This window comes from Patiria miniata, unplaced genomic scaffold, assembly GCF_015706575.1.
Source record: "Patiria miniata isolate m_02_andy unplaced genomic scaffold, ASM1570657v1 HiC_scaffold_15, whole genome shotgun sequence".
Taxonomy (NCBI): domain Eukaryota; kingdom Metazoa; phylum Echinodermata; class Asteroidea; order Valvatida; family Asterinidae; genus Patiria; species Patiria miniata.
The window spans coordinates 2,259,365-2,284,128 of NW_024037053.1; the positions used below are offsets into that span (position 1 = coordinate 2,259,365).

General features: G+C 42.6%; 1 protein-coding gene and 1 pseudogene across 1 annotated transcript; both read left to right on the top strand.

The window, feature by feature from the left end:
• Positions 1-532: 532 nt before the first annotated feature.
• LOC119722254 lies at positions 533-14,986 on the top strand (annotated as a pseudogene).
• On the top strand, positions 14,984-24,138 carry LOC119722385 (low-density lipoprotein receptor-related protein 4-like). The gene is made up of 4 exons (XM_038192462.1): positions 14,984-15,019; positions 16,128-16,272; positions 18,384-18,562; positions 23,729-24,138. The coding sequence occupies exons 1-4, from the start codon at positions 14,987-14,989 to the stop codon at positions 23,906-23,908; spliced, it is 537 nt and encodes a 178-aa protein (XP_038048390.1). The 5' UTR covers positions 14,984-14,986; the 3' UTR covers positions 23,909-24,138.
• Positions 24,139-24,764: the final 626 nt, after the last annotated feature.

Below are 24,764 nucleotides of genomic sequence, written 5' to 3' on the forward strand. Positions count from 1 at the left end.
GTGACTCTCTGTCTTTGGCATGGATCAATAGAATTGAGGAAATTAGTCATGAGAAATTCCCCAATATTTCTGCATGGATATAGAGCTGGATAGTATGGATACATTCTACAAGTATGAAGCGCGCAAACCCAATACTCGTGGAGAAAGAAAAAATGTTGCTGAGTTTCCCTCTGTGTTTATTATTTTCCAGTTGACTGACCTTTGTTCTTGAGTTTGGGAACTCGTTCCCAAGGGTCAAAGTACTCAGTTGCAAGTGGTACTCGATAGCTTGGTAATCGTTTGCGCCAGTGTCCGATGTGCGCACACACTTGGGTGTTACTTTTGAAACCAAAATGTGTCATTTAGCGGTTTTCACGAATTAACACTGTAGTGGACTTGGGTGTTACTTCATGGTGTCGGTGACGAATTATTGTAAGGAGAAATAGAAAAGACAGAAGATTTATTCTAACGAATTCAAAACGGTGATAAGCCCGATTACCCAAAAAGTTTATAGCTGTGATAGGTTGCTATCTACACGCATAGCTGGCAGCTACATGTACATGCCAGCTTGCGAGCATCGGATATCGTATAACCAACCAGAAGCTGTGCCAGCTTGTATTCGCTTTGATCAGTTGCAGAGAACGAGCCGGGGTGAGTAGACATGCTTTTGTTACACTGCACGTTTATCGTACCCTTGTGTGCGAGGGGTTACCTTATGAGTTTGTTTCTGCATTCAATAGGGGACATTGAACAATAGAGGACAATAGGGTCCCCAATTCCCGAGAGGTCCCCGATTTAGATTCGTGTACAAATCATATGGGATGTCTTCCAAAAAGGGGCAATAGGGGTCCCCGATTGCACGCAAATACACACTTGGGTGCTTTTGCGAACGGTGTGAACATTGTACTGGTCTGCTCTAACCTTCCATACTCTTTGTAGACCTGTAAACAAAAGAAGTTCACAGAAAAATTGCCTGGGTTAATGTTACCCCAAAGAGGGGGAAAACTGCAACTACCCAAAATTGGGTTGTACTTTACCAAATTGTTTGGGTCATAATGTCTGTTAAATTCAACCAAATTTGTGGTCATACAAGACCAAATTTAATTTTGTCTTGTATGACTTCAACTTTTGTTCCTTAGTTGTGCACTCTAAAAAACATAGTGTAAATGTTTGTTGAGTCAAGGTGTTGGTTAACATAATTGAGTACATTTTCAAACAATTATTGATTTAAACCCTTAAACGTTATTGCGCATCGCTTATGTAATATACGTGTATTTCCCCTCCACAAGGAACCTTTTGCTCAATAATGCGTAGCCTGTAAAATCTCACTCCGAGAAATTGATCAACGCATTGTTGTTTACTCCGAAATGGGCAGAAAGTTTGCTACAATGTGTGAGGTAGACCATGTTTACATCGCATGAGTAGGCGTGAGCGGATTGCTCAAGATGGAGGAAGTATGCGAGACTTTGACGTCGTAGGGATTAGCACAACTCATCCCCATTTTTGAAGAAAGGTTTGAACATAGAGAGTTTTCGCTCACGACGTGTAGCCTTCTACATATCGTAGACTATTTTGGTGTGGTAAACGTGCGACCATCGTGTATTTTTCATGTTAATTACCCATGTTTTCATTTTCATTGATCTTAAAGTCCCTGCACTCACATCGTTTGATTATGCTGTAAATCGATGACACACGTGCAACATCATCGGTGAATCGAGGACAGGAACCAAATCGAGGACGACCTCGATTAGAAAACGTGTACAAAACCAATGAGAGCTAGAGACGAAAAAAGTTAAAATACAAACAAAGGAAAGGGGAGAGGAACAAAAGAAAATCCTCGATTTACACCATAAACAAAAGTGCTACATTCAGTCTGTGTGTGCATATGCAACACAGGCACCGAATTCGAAGGCATCCAACACGTATAGCGAAACCGTTGTGCTGTCGAGTCGGTACACCAAAAGTTAATTCTCCTATTCTGTAAGCAGAAAAGCAGTTATCCACCTTTGAACCTATTACTGTATAGTGTGCCATCTGATTAGGCTGTGTGTTATCGTGAATTCCCCCTAACCTCTTATCTGGACTATACCTTGAACTTCCTTAACCTCTTATGTCGGGTATAGGTGTAAGTGTTGTTTCTACCGTGGTGTCGAAGTCTGGCTAGAGAAAAAGGTCTCTGTATACATATAATTTGAAGGGGCAACTGTTTGGCTGTTTCGGTACCTTTACCGAAACAGCCATTGTTTTCGTTAAGATTTTTTCCCAGACTTTTCCCACAGCATTTTTACGCGTTTTCATCGTGCATGGCACTTGGTACGTACTTCAACCGGGATGTGTTAAAGATTGGAAATCGATGTGACGTCATGATGACGTTATTATGCGTCGCATGACGTCACACTGAAGATGCATAAATTCGAAGCCCTGTGAGAATGTAATTATGTATTATATACATGACAATACCTTGAATTGTACACATCCCAATATGTACAGAAATACACATACTTCCTGGATGAAACTTCTACTTAAAAGTGTACATGCCAGATATCACCGAAACAATTGCCGAAACAGCCCTGTGTTTGTCCACACGAATTGTGTATTCAGTGAATAGGTTTTGAGTGGATAAGTCAACAAGGACGCTGATCAACTGAGATGTTAATAAATCGACACTGCCGCTTGTTCTGCAGACTTGGTGTCTTTGGTTTCTTCATTTATTTTATCTCACAATTAGCAGTGTAAATTTCACCAATACCAGGGCGGTATATTTCATTTTCAACGGAAATGTTCGGGAATATTCCAGTATATAGGGCTGTCTGCAGGGTAGCGACTATAATAGTGACTTCAAAGTAGGGCCGTTAGTTCCGTTATAAAATATAAGTGCATGATGTCAAGTGTGACACCAAATTGTAATACCATCATGTTTCATGATAATCAATATGTTTTTACAAATCGCATTTTGGTGCCTTTATGAAGACGTTTTTCCTCAATTATGAGCACAAATGTTTGACCTACTAAAGATATTAAAAAAACAACTTGTTTTCCAACTTTGCTAAAAAAAAAGTGGCGAGTTAAAGCTGTCCTGAGAATGTGTTGACGATATGGACCAATGCATTGAAAGAGGATGTTGGAATGCTGTTTTTTGAAATATGTACACAAAGACCTGTATGTGAAAAACATTAAGGGATCTGTTTATGACATAAGGATGTGCTTTTCAAAGAGTTTTGACGTTTGTCAACCATTGAACCAATTGTGTTCAACAAAACATGCAAATTCAAAGATACACGAAAAGACATCATGAGTTCATCAGAAATGTGATTTTTATAACAAATGTAAACAAGGTCCGGCCAATCATCATGAAACTTGCCGAGCACTTCGAATGATGCCAATATACAAAATGGCAAAACAATTAATAATGATGTCAAAAATTGATTTTTTGTTATAACTCATTCAGATTGACTACTGAGGACAGTTATACACAAGGTGTGCAGTCATGTCGCCGAGGCAGCGTGATAGTCTTTTTTCCAGCTGTTTGTTAACCTGTGCATTGGTCACCCTAGTCTGGATGTCCGATCTATGTGTAGCAGGTAAAAACATGTATTCCTGAATGATAATGTTTTTGTGCAAAAAGGGACCAGACTCTTTTTTTTTCCAGCCTCGCTTTGTTTACGTTGATTTGAATGGGAAAAATGAAGATGGCTGCAACATGATAATGGTCTATTGTGACTCGCCTGTAAAACTATGGTTGCACTTAAAGGGCCCATAAACCATTTCTTGGGAACATATTTCGCGCTGCGTTCTTATCCTCTATATGGAAACTAATTGACATCCTATTTTTAATGAAAAGTGCATTTGTTTAAACATTTAAAATTGTCCGTGCTTTTCCGGACAACTGAGGGCATTTCAAAAACACAACAAACAAATCACAAAAGAAAAAGAAGGTTAACAACAGCAAAATATCCAGAATTCTGGCAACTTTCTGTGCATAAACCAATAAATAACAACATTGAGGTTTCTACCTGATATGACATCACACTTTTGCTCATGCTCATGAATGTGGATATTTGCATTGGCATAAAAACCAAAAAGGCGCCTAAATATCCTTGAAAATGGCAAAATGACAATTGAAAATAAGGTTAAATGGGACACATAGGTGCATATTCAAGGGGTGCATTAAAAAAAATCTTTGGCCCTTTAAATTGTCTGCAACTTAAGAGGTCGGTCCCCGTTGGGCTTAATTTATGACTTTTCTTAAATTTCTCGGAGTTGTTTTTTTGTTTGTTTAAATGGGAACGCGGCTCAATTAGGAATTCTGGTTAGGGTGAACCTAAACCAATAGATCCAACGAAATAGCCCACGTTCTGAATGGAAAATATTATGGCGGGGACGTCTCTATCATCCGAAGTACCATTGGTCCGACGACCCATTTGTCCGAAGTCTCATTGGTCCGACGGTCCATTGGTCTATACGTTCCTTTGGTATAAACGTCCCGTTGGTCCAAAGTCCCATTGGTCCGAAATCTCATTGGTCCGAAATCCCATTGGTCCGACGCCCCATAGGGTAAGGGTTAGGGTCAGTCTACCTGAACCAGTGGAACTATTCAGTATTATGTTTCGTCGGACCAATGGGACGTCGGATAAATGGGACTTCGGACCCATGACACTTCGGACTATCGAGACGTAACCAATATTATATTGCTGTTGAATTTACAGTTCAGCCTCCAGTGATCACCAGAGAACTACAATCTGAGTTTGGTATTGAGGGAGGTGTCATAGTATTTGTATGCCAGGCATCAGGTGATCCTGAACCATCGTTCCGCTGGGAAAAAGGATCTCGCAATGCCCAAAACACCAGATCCGAAATCTTTTCTATGCCTTTTGGATCTGTTCTGAGGATTGAGCCATTAAGAGATGGTCGTGATGATGCAGAATTTCACTGTATTGCTTCAAACATCGCTGGAACAGCAAGAAGCACTGCAAGGCTCCAGGTTTATACAAGTAAGAGAGATTTAAAAGGCACATTAATAAAGTATACATGTATATAATTAACAGTTGTTGACTGCTGTGATGTGGGATGTGTCGTTTTAAACACCCGAGGGTGCTATGCACCCAGAGGGTGTTCAAAACGTCATATTTCACATCACAGCAGTCAACAATTGTTTTGTTATACCCCTGTCTTGGATTCTTTGAATTTGGATTCAAAATTATTTAGGACATGCTGATGATGTTTTACGATTTTACCCTCTGTTTCCAGAGTTCTTAATATTGGTCATTTTTTGTTAACATAAAACAAGGCATATGAGAACTACGTATTGCCTTTGAATGTAAATACCATGGTGTTTGACATCACAATAACGCAATTATATGATTTTTTTTGGTGGCTTTTAAATTTGTTGTAGCCTTATCAGCATATCTCACATGATAAATGCAATAGTGTTTGTTTAAATATATATAATACCTGTAACACATTTTCTTGAACGTGACTCGATCATCGAAAGTGTACTTTCCCACTCTTTGAAAAGTACTTCGAAAATCATCACTTCTTTATTGTTGTTAAAATAGGTCAGACTTTTTTCTTCTGTATATAGGTACAAGTATTCCTGCTGGTTTTCCAGTGATTACAAGAGACCCGGTGCTTGATGTTGTAGAAAAGGGCTTTCCAATATTGCTTCACTGTGAGGCTGAAGGCAACCCAGACCCAGAAATCATCTGGTTCCAAGAATACATACCTGTTGATCTCAGCACAGAGAGAGTGTATTTAACTCCGGGTAAGTAAAATTGTATAAGGTGAGAAAAAAATATATGTCATCATTTCATAAGTCCAAGCCCATTCATTAATTGAATGAAATTTAGGCCATATACATGGATATCAAGTGAAAGAAATTGGCCATCTTGGTTTGTACATGGTCTGGGTAGTACAGTGTGCACGGACTGCACCACATGCACGCACGCACGCGAACGTGTGTTCACCGTCGATTGTGGACGTCCTATTGTCCCTCTTCTGTTTGTATTAATTTTTTAGGAAGACTCCCATACGCTTTGTACACGACCCCAATCGCGGACGTATGCTGGGAATCGTTGACGATATTGTTCTCCTTTGTTCTCTGGTATTTTTCGTCCACGGTTTGAAAAGATGAACACGTACACCAGTGGCAGCTTTTGGAAATCATGCTGCACTGTTTATTCTTATATTTTTCTTGTAATGAAACCAACGATTTTCCCTAGGCGCTGTAGCTCGCAAGCCTGCAATTGAAGAAAACTGTAGAGAGGAGACAATGAGAAGAAAGTGGCATATTATAGTTGTTGAAATAGCAGCTGGCTTACACACTTTTTTATGTGCACGTACATGAACAAACCTTTGGATATTGGAATGGAGGTTCTTTTGTCCGCGTTATCACACATTGTAGTTTATACGGTTGTGTACTCAAAGGAGTATTGGTGGCAGTGGCGGCGCTACGGGGGGGGGGGCCCACGGGGGAATTTGTACATTTGATATTCATTTTGTTATACACCATTCTGTGGTTTGATACATTTCTCATTTGAACCTAAACGACTTCAATTCTAAGTTGCTTGCTTCTGGAGTATTTTATTATGATTAAATCATAAATTTTTAAGACATTGGAGCAAAAAATAGTTCGATTTATATGTTTAAAAGTATCAAATTGGAATTTTTTTTTATGCTATACTTGACCATGTATTGGTGCAGCCAATAATTGAGCAAGTTTAGTTGGGATAATTTGAGGCTCAGTCTTCAGCTAACGTGACTTGGACTAATGAAGTAATTCTCTAAAAGCTTGTAAGATGAACTCCATCAAGTTCAACTGCACTTGTATAAATGAAACTGAAAAGGTTCAACTTTCCCCATTTCGAAGGCTTTATAAAGTTAAGTTTTACAAAATTGTGTTTGGTTTATTTAACGTCAGCTCTCTGAACATTGTGTAAATTAATAATAATTGTAAAACCAAGACACAACAGCTATTTATATTAATGAATTGCATATTTCTTTTCATTTGAATTAGCTGGCTTGTATATAAGTGTGTAAGAGTTTTCTGATCGTGGGAGGTATCAGTGTGCTGCTAGGAATTCTGCAGGTACCCGCTTCTCCAAGGTTGCTCTTTTGTATGTTAGAGGTAAGATGACAGGGTATATGGGACTTCATTTTGTTAAGTTAGGTACGTGTGCATGAGGATTGAAACAGACACTTGAAGATTTTATCAGAAAACACATTGAATACCTTTACACGGGTGCTTTATACTTCATCAGGTGAAAATGCATGTGAAGATGTTAATCTTGTAGTAAAATGGAAAGACTGTCTAGAGCAGCTAGCTATAGGACAATAAAACACATTGGACATAAGGTCTAGGCAGGCCCCTTACTCCTTATTTTCGGCAGGCCCCTTACTCCTTATCCAACCATCTTAACCATCAACAGAGTGACACTTCGCCCTTTAGGCACGTCCCTCACTCCCTATCTCACGCCGACCAACAACTAGAGTGACAGTTTGGCCCCTCGGTAAGTCCCTCACTTCGTGCGATTTACCAGCTGGCAGAGTGATATTTCACTGCCCCCTTGTGAAGAAACTCACTCTCATTTTTACACTGGCTGATAGAGTGACACTTTGCTCTCTTGGCAAGTTCCTTTATCCCCCCACCCCACTACGGCGTGACATTTCGCCCTATTGTGGCAAGTCAATCACTCCCTTCAATACGATCAGTCATGCTCTGCCCACTGTCTCGAGCCCAAACTGATCCTTCTTCCACCTCCCCGGAAAGCGGAGTGACGCGTCTCTCCATCGCGGCACATCGTTCACCAGCCCATATTGGGCCCATTATGCTCTATCTACTGTTCTTCCTTTGCTTCTCCGGTCAGATCACCGACTACTGGATCCGGACTCCCTTTCAGGATCAAGTGCTGCGTTTGTCCGTTCTGGAGGTGTTCCACTTTCCTCCAGCCAATTAAAAAAAAATTATCCTGCGAAGCCTTACCCCAAGAGCGCTTCAAAGGCTCACGGTGACCCTGGTAATTCCCAGGGAGAAGCCGGCACCCGGTCAACCGTGACCATTACACCACCATCTTCTTCTTCAGCGCCCACACCCCCCCCCCCCCCCCCAACACAGCAACTTGTTCACATGATACCCCAATCTTTAGGTGCTCGCTGGCCAGTTCTCTCGGCGCTCCCCACATGACTCACCGAGTAGAATCTTCTCGTCAGATCAGGATACCCCCACCCCCTCAGCCTACTGTGGGCACGAACTTTCTAGCTCCATCCTCGCATGCCACCGAGCAGTTGATACGGCTATGCCTGCCTCCCTGGCTATACACTTATGACTTCCTGTTGCAACTGCACGGACAAGTCCCATATGCTGAGGTTCCTGGAACCCGAACCCACGGCACCTTTCTACACAGCCGAAGTCGTTCAAACGCTTGACAGCTCTTGGCTTAATGGACATTATTAATACACAACCAGTTGCGCCCTTCGATCAAGTTGGTGTTTGAGTCACCTATGTTGCGCCTCTCCTCTTGGCGACTTATCCCTTACACAATTTAGCACATCGACAACACAACTTGTTCGGGACTTGCCACCACTGCCTTCTCCCTCCTCCTGTCAGCTAGTATTCGCTGCAAGGATGTTGAACTAGCTGATTCCACTTTCCTTGCTGACATGCGGGGTTCCGCCTGCCACTGCCTGTATGACTCCCCTCCGGCAACTCTCGGCCAATTCGCTCGAGTCTGCTAATACACTATTGAAGCCTGCCTTGACTTGATGCGCTGTACTTCCCTTCTAAAGGAGGTCGGATCTAAAGGAGGTCGGATCTCAAGGACGTCCACTTGCATGTTCATCCGGTTCTCGTACAGGGGTTCCACGTACACGAGTTTGGCACTGTGCATCCTCCTACCAAACTCAACCGACCGTACCAGCCCTAGGTATGGCTGCAGTTTCCTCGGCCTTCTGGCAAGCATGTTGGACTTAGTCCCACTATGTGCCGCTTAAACATGAGTACTTGTGTACTCTCGTTTTACCACTTCCTCTGCCGCCCTGTACTGCGCTCACAACATGACCTCCCTCACCTTCAGTGTTGGTACCAGCCGGACTACATCAACCAAGATCCAACCCCTTCCAACCTCAGCAACACACAGTGACAATTACGACAGATACTTCCCTGATGGAGTGGGGTTCGGTGATTGGCTCTTGGCAAATGTCGGGCACCTGGGCCCAGAAAAAGGCCTGCCATCACATCAACATGCACAATGCAGGGCCAAACGGTCCTCATCCATTGTGACAACAAGACATTGGTGCATGTCAATACATCAACACGGCGGTAAGGCGGGACTCTGGCCCCAAGCCTTTGCCTATTCAAATGGCAACTTCTCTACTGGTGCCGCCAGCACACTGCCTCTCTGAAGGTCGTTCATTTGGCAAGCATGGGAATCACCACAGCCGACGCACTTCACGGGGTTGGATCAGACTCACAGAGTGGACTCTCCTCGACTTACAAATTCTTTTGTTCTGTTCCCGATTTTCAGAGCCCCAGCGAACCAATACTGTCTCCATACCATAGACCAGCCTGTTCTCCTATGCTAAGGTACTGCATTGTAGTGCCAATATTATGGGTCTGCACTATGGACCACTTGTTTTGCCTCCCCAATTAAAAAAAAATGTGAAATATGCAAGCTTGCACGTTGATGATCATCTGATCTGGTACTGTGAGCCCTACCGTAATTCACAGGGTTTTTATTGCCAAAGCTGTAGATTGCAGGATGGAATAAATATACAAGCCAGTAAAGAACGATTTCATAAAGAAAGGTCGCAGAATGATAATACAGGGTTCACATTGATCTGTTAATATTCATATTATTTTATTTGTGTGCTATTTCCAATTTTCAGTAAGACGGGTGGCACCACGCTTCACCATTTTCCCTGAGACGCAAGAAGTTGTCCCTGGTGGTAATGTGAACCTTACCTGTGCAGCCAATGGTTCCCCAATGCCTGTCATTAAGTGGATGAAAGGTGATGAGAATCTGAGTGGTCCTGATGATACTTTTCCCCAGGAAAGAAGTGTCCTGGTTTTGAAGAATGTACGGGAGACTGCGGAGTACACATGTTATGCAATGAGTGACCTTGGAGAGATTGAACATACAGTAACAGTGACTGTCAGGAGTGAGTACAAAATAGTGTCAATATCATTATTTTTATCAATGTATTCTTAATCAATGTCAGTGTTGTTTGAATGTAATTGGGGGTTGGCGTTTCACCGGCTTTTGTGTTTACTATGAAGCTATTTGCTTTGTGTATCATATGTTTACCAATAATGGCCAACATACATCAAGTTGATGGAACATAACCTAACATTTGTAATATATAGTTACCTGTAATCTTTAGCGTGATGTGAAATCTTTTGAGCCAAAATGGAATAACCATCCCAGTGCGTGTAGATTTTTTTCACCTACTGAAGAAAACTTAACAGACTTTGGGACTTTTACTGATTTTTCCATCTTTGAACGAGCATTCATAAATACCTCAGATAGTTTAGCTATTCCTATTGGTCGAGAGTCCGTCACGTGGCCGGTCTTAAACGGATGATAAAGACATGGCTAGCTGGTCTTAAACACTTTTCCAGTGTCACAATAAAATGTGGACTCCTAAAAATCCAGTGCCTCTTACCGTTTCATTGGTTGAACGTTCACAATCCTCACGTAGGCATGCGCAGCAATACAAGCGAGTCAGAATTGTATAGTTCTAAATTCAAAACGCAACGCCCCAGTTGCGTTCTGCGTGACATCGCGCAGAACATGTTACGCGCGCGTCAATCTCCATAAAAGGGTTGTTTTCATCGTACTCGCCAGCTGAACACTCCATTATTTTGCTAGAGGGATGTTTCAAAAAGCATGAAGTGAACTTGTTGAACAAAATCGGGATTTTTTGAACGAATTATTTGATATTTTTTTACGGATAAGGTATTTATGAATGGGAATAAATATGTGCTCGGTCGGTATTTATCACTCTGTTTAATACCGCTTAGAGTCTGGGTGCTGATAATTACCTTCGCGTCCGGCTCGGGTAATTATCAGCACCCAGACTCTAAGCGGTATTAAACGAGTGATAAAAACCTCCGGAGCACACATTTATTCCCTTAGTAAACTCTGCTAATTATCCTAAACATAGACACGCATCATCATTCTTCCCTTGTATTAAAAAATGTATGGCCAAAAAAAATCCATATGCATTTGGACAAACATGCAACATCTGTCATGTCACGAATTTGCTTCACATGGATTTATGTTAGCAAGCTGCACATTACCTCTAGACTTGTTAATAGACAGCTGTCAGAAAATAGAAACAAACATATATTAGGAATACATGTTCTTTAATTTGAGTTGTCTGCAGGACATGGTTATAATGTTTGCAAATGGTTAATAAAAGATTTCTTCACATGGAAAGAAAGATGAAAACTTGCCATATCGATCAAGCTGTCGTTCTGCCGTCAAAAGAGCGACTTATCATGTTTCATATTGCGTTAATTGGCTTGTGTGTTGTAGTTAATGTAAATGTAGCGGCACGGCCGACCTGGGCTGGAGGTCCATCTATTTGTTTTAAATCGAAAGGGTGATGAAGTTACTCACTCACTTACTATTCAAACGACATGTGATGAAGACATGTCCTTGTTTATTGTTCATCCAATGTTACATGTGCCTGGACTTGTGATTGACACAACTGCAATGTTGTTGCTTGTGTTCCTCATCCCCGGAATCAGCCTCCGACTGGTGTAGTGCAACTGATCCCATCCCTTGCCCTGGGGTGGAGTGCGTGAATTTGTTGAGCAGAGCACAGTGTGTTTGCTCATATTACTACATTCTCATGCCCGATGAACGAACATGTGTGAAGGCCTACGCGTCAAGACCTACGGTAATTTAGATGTGGTTAGGCTGGGCTGAACTGGGCTGGATAGGGCTGGTCATGGCTAAATTGGGTTGGGCTTGTCTGGGCTGGGCTGGGCTGGGCTGGGCTGGGCTGGGCTAGCTGGGCTGGAATGGGATTGGCTGGGCTGAGTTGGACTTGGCTGGGCTGGGGTGCATAGGGCTTGACTGGGCTGGACTTGCAGTGGCTGGATAGGGCTGTCTGGACTGGGCTGGATAGGGCCGTGTTGGGCTGGATGGGCCTGTGCTAGGCTAGGCTAGGCTAAGTTGGCATGGGCAGGTAGGTCAGGGCAGGAACAAGCGGGCTGCTAGGGCCAAGTCGGGCTGGGCTGAGCCTGGCTGGGCTAGGCTGGACCAAATTGTGCTAAGCCTAGCTGAATTGGGTTAGGGTGGGCCATTTTTGGCTGATGAAAATCGTAATCCCCCATTCAAGTCCTTTTCTGAGTGCACATCTGAGACCTAACTAATATCTGAACTCACGTCTTGTATATATGATGCGAGTTTGGATTGGTGCGAGTCAACCTGGCCCTGTATAACAAAATATAGAAGAGCATAAGAATTATGGGGGATTAGGATGTAATGTTTCATTGTATTTTGAATTTTTAAGGGGGTCAAGCTCCAAACGAATGAGCACCTGCAGTAGCCAATGCTTTGCCAACGATTTCGCTGTAATTAATTGCTGATACACAGGTGCTGATTGCAAGTCGTGACAGGCTGCTGTCAGTTGAAACACTGTTCAATACAGTTGGTGATGTTGAAGGTGATTGGAAAAACACAACTAGTGTCATCGTTGATTTCAATTCACGATACATGTTCGTGAATGACCATACAAAGCGTACTGTGGAAAGGTAGGAATAATTTGATTGTGTAAACCTGCCCTGGTAAATCAAATGTTTTTTAAGAATATACATGAAGCATTGCTTTGAACCTAATTTTTAAAAAAAATGTGCAGAAAGCAACCGACACATACTTTAAATTTCAAAATTTAGGGTGGAAGGCTGTGCGGCACTTATCGTTGTCCAAAATATTTCCAAGATCCATCTCAACATCTTCTTGTAAATTGAACAATTTTGACAGTTTGTGGATAAGGACTCACAGTATCAATGCATTTTTGAATGGCAATATTAGCACTTGTACTACGCAATTGGAAGGGGAAATATGAGGAGGATGCAAACTGTTGAAATTTCAGTTTCTTGGATAAAACACTTTTTGGGAAGAAGTGGTAGAATCCAGTGGATGCGTGTAATTCCTCATGCAGCCTGTGCATTCCATGTACAAAAGGCAAAACGTTGCAGCGCCGCTTTTATTAAAAGAGTACAGCTGAGTTATATCCTGCACCTTGTAAATATTTTCTCGACCTCGTCCACGACAGATACAACACAAGTGGTGGCGTTTACATGCGCGACTTCTTAATCGCCAACCGCACAATCCTGTCGGCAAATGTCGGGTCTGTGGAAGGGATGGCATACGACTGGATATACAAAAACCTGTACTGGGTGAGTGAGGAAGGCCAAGAAATCAAATCTATACCGTTTGATGGAAGGTTTCCCGCCGTCGTCGTACTTGGCGGGCTGGGCCAGCCACGAGATGTCGCTGTGGATCCTAAGGAGAGGTGGGTGTTTATTTGCCGAGTCCATCTTTGTTTTCTACAGGATTCCCACAGTCATGGGAAAATTCTGCGGCAATCCTAGAATTTAAAGATATCATGGAAAGTCATGGAAAAGTCATGTTGTTACTGTAAAAGGAATCATGGAAAGTTTGTATTACAAGAAAACTGCACACGTGATGATGCATAATGTGGCTATATGACAGTTTTCCAGTTTGCATTCATGTTTACTTCTTCCTCTTAGCTTCCTCTTTTCGCATGTATGCTTTACATCTGTGCATGTTTAGTACCGAAGTGTGACGTCATTTCGAACCAGAAAGTGTTGTGCAAACACTTATTTTATATCTATGAGTGCAAACGAATGGAGTACGCGCGCGTTTTGGTTCGCGGCATTGAATCACGCGCTAATGTCTTTCACACACCTTTTTTATGCACGTGACGTATTCACTTTTATTACTCCATAGGCTCCTAATAATAGTGTGCGTTCGAGCGTACTACTCGTGTTAACACGAGTATACTCCTGAGCGCCCGAACGGCAGGAGTATATTCTCCATCATACCGGGAGTATACTCCTGCACCGAGAGTAATGCGCACGCAACTTTTTCCTGCATTTGGGAGTAGCAAGAGTAACATGCTCGAACGTACCCTTAAAGTGTTGTTGTCCACTCAGATTATGTGCGTTCCGCGTCCATTATGTCTATCATTTAATTGAACAATATTTCACAAACCGCGTTGACGACGTGATTCTACCTCGATATGGGTCATGGAAAGACCAATATAATTTTGTACTGGAAAAGTCCTGGAATTACATTTCAAGATTTTGGTCAGCTTTTTTAGATGCAAGCTAAGTATTTGGTAACGTGAACGTAAAATCATTATTATAAAAGGCTACGTGAATTTGTTTCGATTTTTTCAAGTAATTCAAAGTTCTCAATTGTTAATTTTGGTGGTAGAGTTGAGGCCAATTCAGCTGAAGCCGTGGCTTGGAAAACATCCAATTCTGTTTGTAAGACTTCCGTGCATGAAATTGTTCATTTGTTTTTAAGTTTTGTTTTTGTTTGTTTTGTTTTTCCGCTTCTTGAGAATTTCATAACCAATGCTCTTGCTCCCATTTAAAGGGATGCCTTCACTTTCATAAATATGTAAAAAGTAGATTAAAAAAGGGGGATAACCGACACAACTAAAAAAAATAATAATAATTGAAAACCCCCGAATATCACTGCTGGGTTATCCTTAAGTGCTTTCAGACTTTTGGCTTTGGGGCAGGTTCATGTACTGGACTGACTGGGGAGACTCCCCAATGATCGGCAAGGCTGGCCTGGACGGCTCCAAGCCCACCCAACTGGTCAACACCAGCATTGTCTGGCCTAACGGTCTGGCACTGGACTACGAGGCCCGACGGGTCTACTGGGTGGACAGTAAGCTTGACCACATGGAGTACGTCGGCTTTGACGGAGACGGACGGCGCGTTCTCATCCAGTACAACCTTGCCATGAGAAATCCTTTTGGTATCGCCATCTATGAGGTTGTTATAGATTTTGAATCTATACCTGACAATTTATCTACCAACCTATTTTTTTCAAAAGGCTTTCAGCTTGTTGACTTAGCCAAACATTTTCAACATCCCAACCTTTGTATCAAGATTTCCAATAAAACCAGACTTCCCATTATGTAGTTGTATAAGTCGTACTGAAGAAAGCTTATTATTGTTGTTCCCCATTCAACGAAGTTATTAACTGTACCAGTTACAACAAAGCCTCAAGCAAGGGCGGATCCAGAACACAATTTTGGGGGGCCCAAAAAATATTTTTGGTCTCCCCAAAAAATTGGTCCAAAAAATTACGGCGTGGGGTTCGGGGCCCGCTTAAGGGCCCCGAACAATTTTTGGATTCTAGATGCTCTGTGGTGCGATCTGAGGCAATTTCTGACCACTTTAACCAATGTTTTTTTTGAGGAAAAGATGGTAGTGTACTCATTGCCTGCCTTTATTGCGATGTCACATTAAAAAAAAAAATTGGTTTCGTTTTTTTTGAGGGGGGCCATGGCCCCCTTTGCCCCCCCCCCCCCTGGATCCGCCCTTGGCCTCAAGCTTTGCTGTGACTGGTACAATCGTAAGGAATAATTTGCATGTACAGTTGACGACCATGACTTCTCTAACCATATTCAAATAATGAACCACGTGAAACATTCAGTCAATAATATTTCTGCATTTTTTGTCGCTGCCTTCACTGATATAAATCTGTGCTGACTTACAGCGTTAACAAACTTAGCTGCCATAATAATCAGGATCCTGATGGGAATTTTCCTGTTTTTCTCCCAAAAGAGTTTTTCCCTTTTTTTTGCCCCTCCCGTAATCAGCGAATGTATAGAAATGTATTTTTCCGATGTCACCAGAAATGTCCACATTCTTCGTGTTCACTTAATCCACCGTTAGGCCTTTAGGAAAGTCTGTTAGCGATGTCGTTTCAAACTGTGAATGTTTCTTAGTTGTTCAATATTTATAATAGTTGCTTTTAAATCTTGCAGTTATCCCATATAGCCCACTTTTATTTCATGTTATAATATATAATATTTTCCGATGAGCAACTTAATGCAATTTGTCTCTGGCGTTTGACGACTTTGTATTTCTACAGGATCAAGTTTACTGGATTGACCGGCAACTTATGACGTTGTCATCCGCTAACAAGTTCACTGGGGAAATTTCAAGGGAAATTCATCTTGGAACGACACCTATGTCCATGTCCATTATCGGACTGTTCCCGGAACCCCTTCATTATGGTAAGTAATGATGGGCCTGCATGGGCCTTAACATAAGGAAAACTGCCACCAACTTGCAAGGTCTTTGTCTCAAAAGTGCTGCTTTCTTATACACTCGTGGAAACACTGGGGTAATGTGTCCTGTGGTCCTTGGCAGTCAACATGCGTCTCCATCACATCTTGATGGTCAACTGGCGAGGACGAAGCTAGTCGACTCCCCTTGTAGATGTCACAGGGCAGCTGTTGGGTTGAGCACTCGAACTGGTACGGCTTCCGTTGCTGCTGTCACCACTGTCACCAGGTATTTACCATCCCGTTACCCGATTTTGCGGTGTCCCCGCAAAATCACTTCATGGCCAGCTGGCACGACCATGTTCTCGGCTGCACGTAATTCACACGATTGCAGGGTTTTCTCCACACGACATCACGATAGCACTTGTTTGTCACCCCATCTCCACTGGCAGTTGAAGGTAGACATGAAGTTGGTGCCTAATATCCCCTGTGGCTCGATGTCTGCAAGAGTGCAACTGTATGGTTCTCCAAGTTGGAGCTCAAAGTCCATTTTCCCACCTGCATCTTCAGGGCTGGACACAAGGGGGACAGCCATGGCTTCTCCAGGTCCGCTCAGGACGTCGTACACTCGATGTGATATCTCAGAGTCAACGTTACTCGGGTCTCCAGCAAGAACCGGACTGCCGTGTTACCGATTTTGCCCATGGCGTAATGGGTGCCCGCTGTTCTCTTGGTCGCATGGGCTGGAGTCTGTGACCTGTGGTTCTTTTGTCGTGCAGTTTGGTCCCCTCCCTTTTTTCATGTTGTCATTGTCGTGGTTTGGCCTGTTGCGCCGTGGTTTAGCCTGTTGCATCGTGGTCAATTTCTACGGTACTGTGTCCAACTTCATGGCACCTGCGAATAGCAAAAGTCGCTCACTATATCCACGTCTTGCTCAGGGGTTGGTGGCTGAACTACTGCATTGGTATCCTGTGCCCCCATTCTTACGAACTCCTGAAAGGCCTCGATTTCCGTTTCAAGGGTCACCGCCTCCGTCGGAGTCTTTGGTTTATCGGTGAAGACCAGTCGCTGAAGCTGCTCTTTCCCCTAACGCATTGCGGAAAGCCTCCACTGCTAGATCTTCCTTGGCCTCGGTTGATAACTGGGATAAATTTTAGAGATAAGGCGTCTGATTGACTGCATCAGATCGCTTAACGATTCTCGTCTACCCCTCGTCTGCAGTATTGTGTTGTGTGTTGTGGATCCTCTCAGAAACTTGGAAGGGCCCCACCGTATTGGGGGTTTTTTAGTACTGAAAATGTTCTCGATAGACTGGCACTGATCTCCTGCTAGATTTTTTTGTTAATTACTCAGATTAAGCATGCTGGATTGTTGTCTTTCCTGAGTGCTCATGTTATCTAATCCCGTACATCTGGCCGATTTGAATGTGGTCTGCTTGTCGCCCTGTGGATCTACCTAGCGCAGGAGTAGACGTTCTGCTTGCTGTCCCCGCCCTTGTTTCTCCGTCAATTCTGGTGCTAGTGGACTGATCTTTGGCCTGCATGAATTGGTTACTTGTGTAACTTTTTTTCGAAAAAGAAACCATGTATACATTATGTTATACAAACTGCCAAAACGGGAACAGGTTTCCACTTCCACCAACAGGGGCACGTGGATGAACAATAACGTGCAGATATGGAATATCTTCGTTACAAATCATTTGAATAGCTCGGGAATTGACTAGGGACTGGATGACTTGTGATAGACATGCATGCATGTAAGGACTTTTGAGGACTTAGGACAACACGTTTATCACTGGTCCTTCACAAATCAATTACAAGCCACCGGCACTCAGTCTCAAGTCAAGTCACAAACAATGAACGCAGACAGTCCTTTGTTATTGTTCATCCTCATTAATTTTTGACAGGACTTGAGAATTGACTTGAGATATATTTTCGACAGGACCTACGATGGAATCGAGTGATGAAATCGAAGCACTGTCAGGAGTGGCCAAAACGCCAAACAGACACTTAAAGCCAAAACAAACAGTGGTTTGGTTTCGGGTCGTAGTCTAGCTTTAAAATTCATTGTTTTTGTCCTTTTGTTTTTACAATGTGATGTGCCAATCTTCTTATCCTCAGATGTCGTCAACTACTGCGACGTCTTTCCCAGCTGTTCCCATCACTGCCTGCCCTCCCCAGCCAGCCCGACTAATTTCACCTGCGCTTGCCCCCCTATGGCCTACTTGGACACGGACGGTAGCACCTGTCTCTGTGATAATGGAAAACTGCTCCTGAGTGATGGGGAAGGGTGTCAGAAGGTGAGAAGTTTAGTTATTTTCTTTCCTTATTAGTGCTGGGGCGGAATTAGGACAATCCTGCCCACCCCAAATGTTTTCTCTGATAGGCATGTTGTTTTCCTTTTTAAGCCAAGCCATTGTGAGTCATATAGAGTGATGTCTTGCAACATTTTGACATATCAATTTCAAACAAATAGTAGGGGGGCCAATGTGTAGATTTGGGGTTCCCGTCGAAATTTCATGTTAATTTATGGCAACCATTAAAAATGTAATCTTATGAGTCCTGAGAACAAGAAAATTGATGTTGCCATTTTTTCCATTGACCTTTAGTGACCTTGACCTGAGGTCAAAGTTCATGGGTCATTTTCACCTAAAATTTGCCTTTCGGAAGGGTTTGCGAAGATTTTCGAGGCAAGTGAGCACATATTGTATTTGGTTGAGAGTTTCTCCGTTATAATAAATGTTATTATTAATGTATTTATGGGTTTTCCTGAAGAAAACATGGGAAAATGTCACTTTTGCCTGAAAAAAGCTGGGTTGTTTTGACCGTCTCACGCAGATTCTGCCCCCCCCCCCCATGACCTCGAACATCGAGTGACGAAAAATTATGAAACTCGGTACATGCATAGAACAACATAACATGAACAAACCCAAGAAATGTCATGACTATGGGTCAAAGGGTTTTGGAATTACGGCTAATTAATTATTCATAAGCACGTATGGTAATTCAAATGTGTACACTACGTATATGGGGAAATTCAGTTTTGACAGAGTAGTGGGGGGCCAATGTACTTCCGTTGGCATTTCATGTTAATTTATGGCAACCTTTATAAATGTAATCTTATGAGTCCTGAGAACAAGAAAATTGATGTTGCCATTTTTTCCATTGACCTTTAGTGACCTTGACCTGAGGTCAAAGTTCATGGGTCATTTTCACCTAAAATTTGCCTTTTCGGAAGGGTTTGCGAAGATTTTCGAGGCAAGTGAGCACATATTGTATTTGGTTGAGAGTTTATCCATTATAATAAATGTTATTATTAATGTATTTATGGGTTTTCCTGAAGAAAACATGGGAAAATGTCACTTTTGCCTGAAAAAAGCTGGGTTGTTTTGACCATCTCACGCAGATTCCGCCCCCCCCCCATGACCTCGGCCATCGAGTGACGAAAAATTATGAAACTCGGTACATGCATAGAACAACTTAACATGAACAAACCCAAGAAATTTCATGACTATGGGTCAAAGGATTTTGGAATTACGGCTAATTAATTATTCATAAGCACGTATGGTAATTCAAATGTGTACACTACGTATATGGGGAAATTCAGTTTTGACGGAGGGTAGCGCCGAAAATATTTCGCTGCGCGGCAACCTGTGGTTCGAATTTTATGTTTTTGGTATCAAAAGATGTGCAAGACTCGAGGCTAAAAAGTCAGGACAGCTCAGGCCGCGAAATAAATAACTTTTCAAGAGTATCGCGGGAAAAGTTGAAAGGGGGGGAAATCTTAGGGCCAAAATATGACCAACCCTTTAGTGCCTGGCATTTAAATATGAAATGTTGTAAAGTGTCCTCTGCAGTACCGCACTCACACAGGGTGTTTGTCGGTTGAGGAAAATCCCCACTTCTTCATAATGCGTTTGGTGCGAGCCACTTCAGAGCGGAGGTGATTTAAGCACCTCCAGGTCTTCCATCCTAATGCCACCGCCACAATCCACAAAACAGCCAAAGCCACGCATAATTATCGGGATTTAATAGCAACAGCGGCATCATTCCAGCACAGACGTCGACGCTTTTGAATCGCTGGCGGAAGCAAGTCAACTGAGCCTTATTCACAATCAGGCATGCAACTTTTCCTCAGATCAGCTGATTTCCTCTTATTTTATTCTCATTTCTGCCATTCAAAATTGAAAATCACTGTACAAAGTCTTCTGAATTTAGGAATTTCCTCTTTTGTGGTGAGTTTACAGTTGCATGCCTGCACAATGCGAAACTGTCGAATTTTTCCACAGTGGAGGCTGGAGATAAAGTTTCAACCCTGCTCTAGCCCTTGTGAGCCACAACATCGCCTCACTTAGCAACAAGATGGTCCTTGACCCCATTCCAAAGACCTGACATCGCCATATTGGAATCAAAGTGACTGCTGCTGTCTCTTCGCAACAATTCCATTCCACCGCTGTTTCAACTTCCAACTGTGAAGGCTTCACCAAAGAACTCAAACACCATCTAGCTGACATTGATCCAACCCCTGATAACTATGACACCGGTTTGTTGATGTGGTGGTGCAAGAACATCCCTAGGGGCTGCCGCACTGATTACATCCCCGGCTTAGCATCCCGTAATGCTGAACTTTACAGGATATAGAAATGCATGTATGAAAATGACTCTCTTGCTGTCGATACCATCTCATCTGGGGAGGAATTAATAACAGCCATATCAGAACAGCTTCAAAGCTTGTGGCAAACCCTTGTGGTAACCACCAATATGGCCAAGAAGCCAATATGGCCTCCAAGCCTGGAGCATATATAAAAAAAAGCTCAGCCAAGCGAACAGCATTGTAACATCACCGCCAACCAAATAGCCCACAACAACTGCTATGTAAATGGTAAAGTGCCACGTTTTCCTAATAAGCGACCGAAAGCCAAGCTCCGCCAGAAAGACCCCGCCATCGACCTTATTGGCTTCATCAAATCCTTCTCTGCTTATGAACTTGCGACTGGCATAAATGAAGAACAGGAAATCAACCAAACTGGATAACATTTTCACCAAAGAACTGAAACATCTTGGACCAAACGCCTCAAATTGGTTACTCCAGCTCATCAACACCTGCCTCGCCACACAAACAATACTTAAAGTGTGGCAAAAGTCGAAGGTCATCGCCCTCCTAAAACCCGGGAAAGACCCAATGCATGTCAAAACTTATCGTCCCGAAGTCACACATTCAAGTTGCTGGAATATTTCCTCCTCAACCTTCTTGCCTCTTCATTGAGAAACAACTGATACAGGAACAGGCAGGCAGGCTTCTGTCCCGGCAAATCTACAACAGGAGAGCTTCTAAATCTCACTCAGTACATTAAGGACTGCTTCCATAAGAAAAAAATAGATCACCGGCGCTGTCTTTGTTGATCTTACAGCTGCTTTTGACAGTGTTAACCGTTGCTGACTCCTTCAGAAGATCCTGGACATGAAGGCAGACCTGACCCTTACCCAGTTATTGGTGTTCTACTGAAGAACCATCGTTTCTTTGTAGTATTCAAGGGCAGAGTAGAGTACGTCTTCAAAGGAACGGTCCCCCAAGGGAAGACGTTGACCGATGCTCTTGACCAGTCACAGCAGTGCTACACTGTGAGTCACCTGAAAGCGATCAATCCTGCTATTAAGACCCAAGTGTGTGCCTCCTGGGTTGACCAGGCTGGTGGCGTCTCCCCCACTACATGAGATGCATCATCAAGCCTGCAGAAGCCTTACCTACAGGATCCAATGCAGGATGGAAGACCTGGAGGTGCTTAAATCACCTCCACTCTGGAGTGGCTCGCACCAAAAGAAGTGGGGATTTTCCTCAACCGACAAACACCCTGTGTGAGTGCGATACTGCAGAGGACACTTTACAACATTTCATATTTAGATGCTAGGCACTAAAGGGTTGGTCATATTTTGGCCCTAAAAGGGGGGGGGGTGGATTTTCCCTCTTTCAAATTACTCTTGAAAAAATTATTTATTTAATGGCCTGAGCTGTCCTGACTTTTTAGCCTCGAGTCTTGCACATCTTTTGATACCAAAAACATAAAATTCGAACCACAGGTTGCCGCGCAGCGAAATATTTTCGGCGCTACCCTCCGTCAAAACTGAATTTCCCCATATACGTAGTGTACACATTTGAATTACCATACGTGCTTATGAATAATTAATTAGCCGTAATTCCAAAACCCTTTGACCCATAGTCATGAAATTTCTTGGGTTTGTTCATGTTAAGTTGTTCTATGCATGTACCGAGTTTCATAATTTTCGTCACTCGATGGCCGAGGTCATGGGGGGGGGCGGAATCTGCGTGAGATGGTCAAAACAACCCGGCTCTTTTCGAGCAAAAGTGACATTTTCCCATGTTTTCTTCAGGAAAACCCATAAATACATTAATAATAACATTTATTATAATGGATAAACTCTCAACCAAATACAATATGTGCTCACTTGCCTCGAAAATCTTCGCAAACCCTTCCGAAAAAGCAAATTTTAGGTGAAAATGACCCATGAACTTTGACCTCAGGTCAAGGTCACTAAAGGTCAATGGAAAAAATGGCAACATCAATTTTCTTGTTCTCAGCACTCATAAGATTACATTTATAAAGGTTGCCATAAATTAACATGAAATGCCAACGGAAGTACATTGGCCCCCCCCCCACTAAAATTGGAAGGAGAGTTTAAGCAAAATGTTAAATTGTCAAAAAGGTGCTATTTCCCCCCGTCAACATATGGTTTATTACGTACTGGAAAACGTACTCATCCACAGCCAACATCATGGACTATTTATGATCATACATACAAAATGTATGCCTGTTAAGGTTTTTTAAGTGCTAGTAAGTAGTATACTGTAGTGACACCAATTTTAAATGAAATGAACTCTTAACTTCTATTGTGCTGGATTTGTAAAAAGGACTTCTAACCTCACCTTTTTGGGTTTAGCCTTGGTCAAGACGTTCGAAGATATTGCCCGATGCTCGAAGGTGGGCCTCTTAAATAAACAGTAGCAGGGCGTTACGCAGTATATGCACTCATATTAAATATACAAGTACCGTACGAAGCGCGAACAGCGACATCATGCCGCGGCTAGGCTACAATAAAATTATGCAAATCCGTTGATGCTGGTCGAATGCCTTGGAACTGGCGTGGTGGCCTTTTTTTCTTTTTTTCGGGCAATTTTCGTCATTCTGTCGCTGGATTTATGTATCGAGTCATATTTGGTCATGGTCTGTGGACCTCAAACTTGTCGGAGAACGTACACACTAATGATCCAGCTCTCCATCAGTAAAAAGATGAGCCTCCGCTACCAAGCACTGAATAACCATCATCGGACACCTTTTCATTGTTGAGGGATTGTTTGTGCATGTGGGGTAAGTCCAAACTGTCTCCGATTTTTGTGCATGTGTGTACATAATGTGTACATCAGAAGAACCATTTGTGTTCTTTTGCAGGAACCAATCCACGTCCGCGGCCTGACCAGTGGTTACCTGGCCGATCACGGCCTGAACTTTGACATGAGATGCACCGTCAGTGAAGACGAGGGAGTGATCTGCACTCCTAGGGGAGCAATTAAGGAGGCCACCGTAGCTGATCCTGAAGGATGGTATGAATGCCGCGCTCCACGAAATTAGTATGCTGCATAGAGCAGGTCCAGGTACCTGACTAAAAGTCATTTTTGATCACCATTTTGATCACCGCCCGCTTCCTTTTTGGAGGCCTCCTTTTTTTTTCTTTTTTTTCTTTTTTTACACGAACAAAAATGATAAATTTTAAACAGTGACATCATTCTGGCCTCTTTGTCTGGTGCATCTAGTATATGTCATTCCTGAGTCCAAGTGGCGGCCATTTAAAAAAAAAAGCTGGCGGCCATCTTGAAAAATAGCCCGGTCGGGCGGCCATTTGGAAGGGGAAAAAGGGCCTCCTCCTTTTTTTCAAAAAGCAGGACGCTAAACATTTTTGGTTTTTTTTACTTGGCCTAAAGCTTGTTTTAATAGCTGACATAGGTTGATTATTAGACAAGTAATTGTGGGAGTAATTTTAGGTTTCTCTGCTCGTGATTTAACATGTGCACCTCTAATGTTATAAAGCAATGGAATGCCTGTTGTAGTAATGAAGGATTAGGGTTGCTATTAGGAAGATTACTGCTATACAAGAAGTTTCGTTGGTAGGGCTGAATGTAATGATTTCTTTTATTAACGTGTATTTTTGTTTTGTGTATTTTTGTTTTTTATGTAATTTGTACGTGTATGCGATTTGTATTTCTTTTTATTGTGCACTTACGTTTATGCGAATAAAGAATCTGAACTATAGGGAAAGTTTTAAAGGGAATATACAACATTTGCAAACATCGAAAAATAAAACTACCAAGTTTTTGCGAAATACCTTACTAGGATGTTGGTAAATGACAGTCTAAAGCATCCTGCAAAATTATGGCACCTGGTATACTGTCATTTTCAAGAAAAGTGGTATTTTTGTATCAATTTCCAA

Coding starts and splice junctions, on each gene's coding strand:
- LOC119722385 (XM_038192462.1), top strand. CDS start 14,987: ATGAGAAATCCTTTTGGTATCGCCATCTATGAG. Junction 16,273..18,383: donor CCCGGAACCCCTTCATTATG/GTAAGTAATGAT, acceptor TCTTATCCTCAG/ATGTCGTCAACTACTGCGAC. Junction 18,563..23,728: donor ATGGGGAAGGGTGTCAGAAG/GTGAGAAGTTTA, acceptor GTTCTTTTGCAG/GAACCAATCCACGTCCGCGG.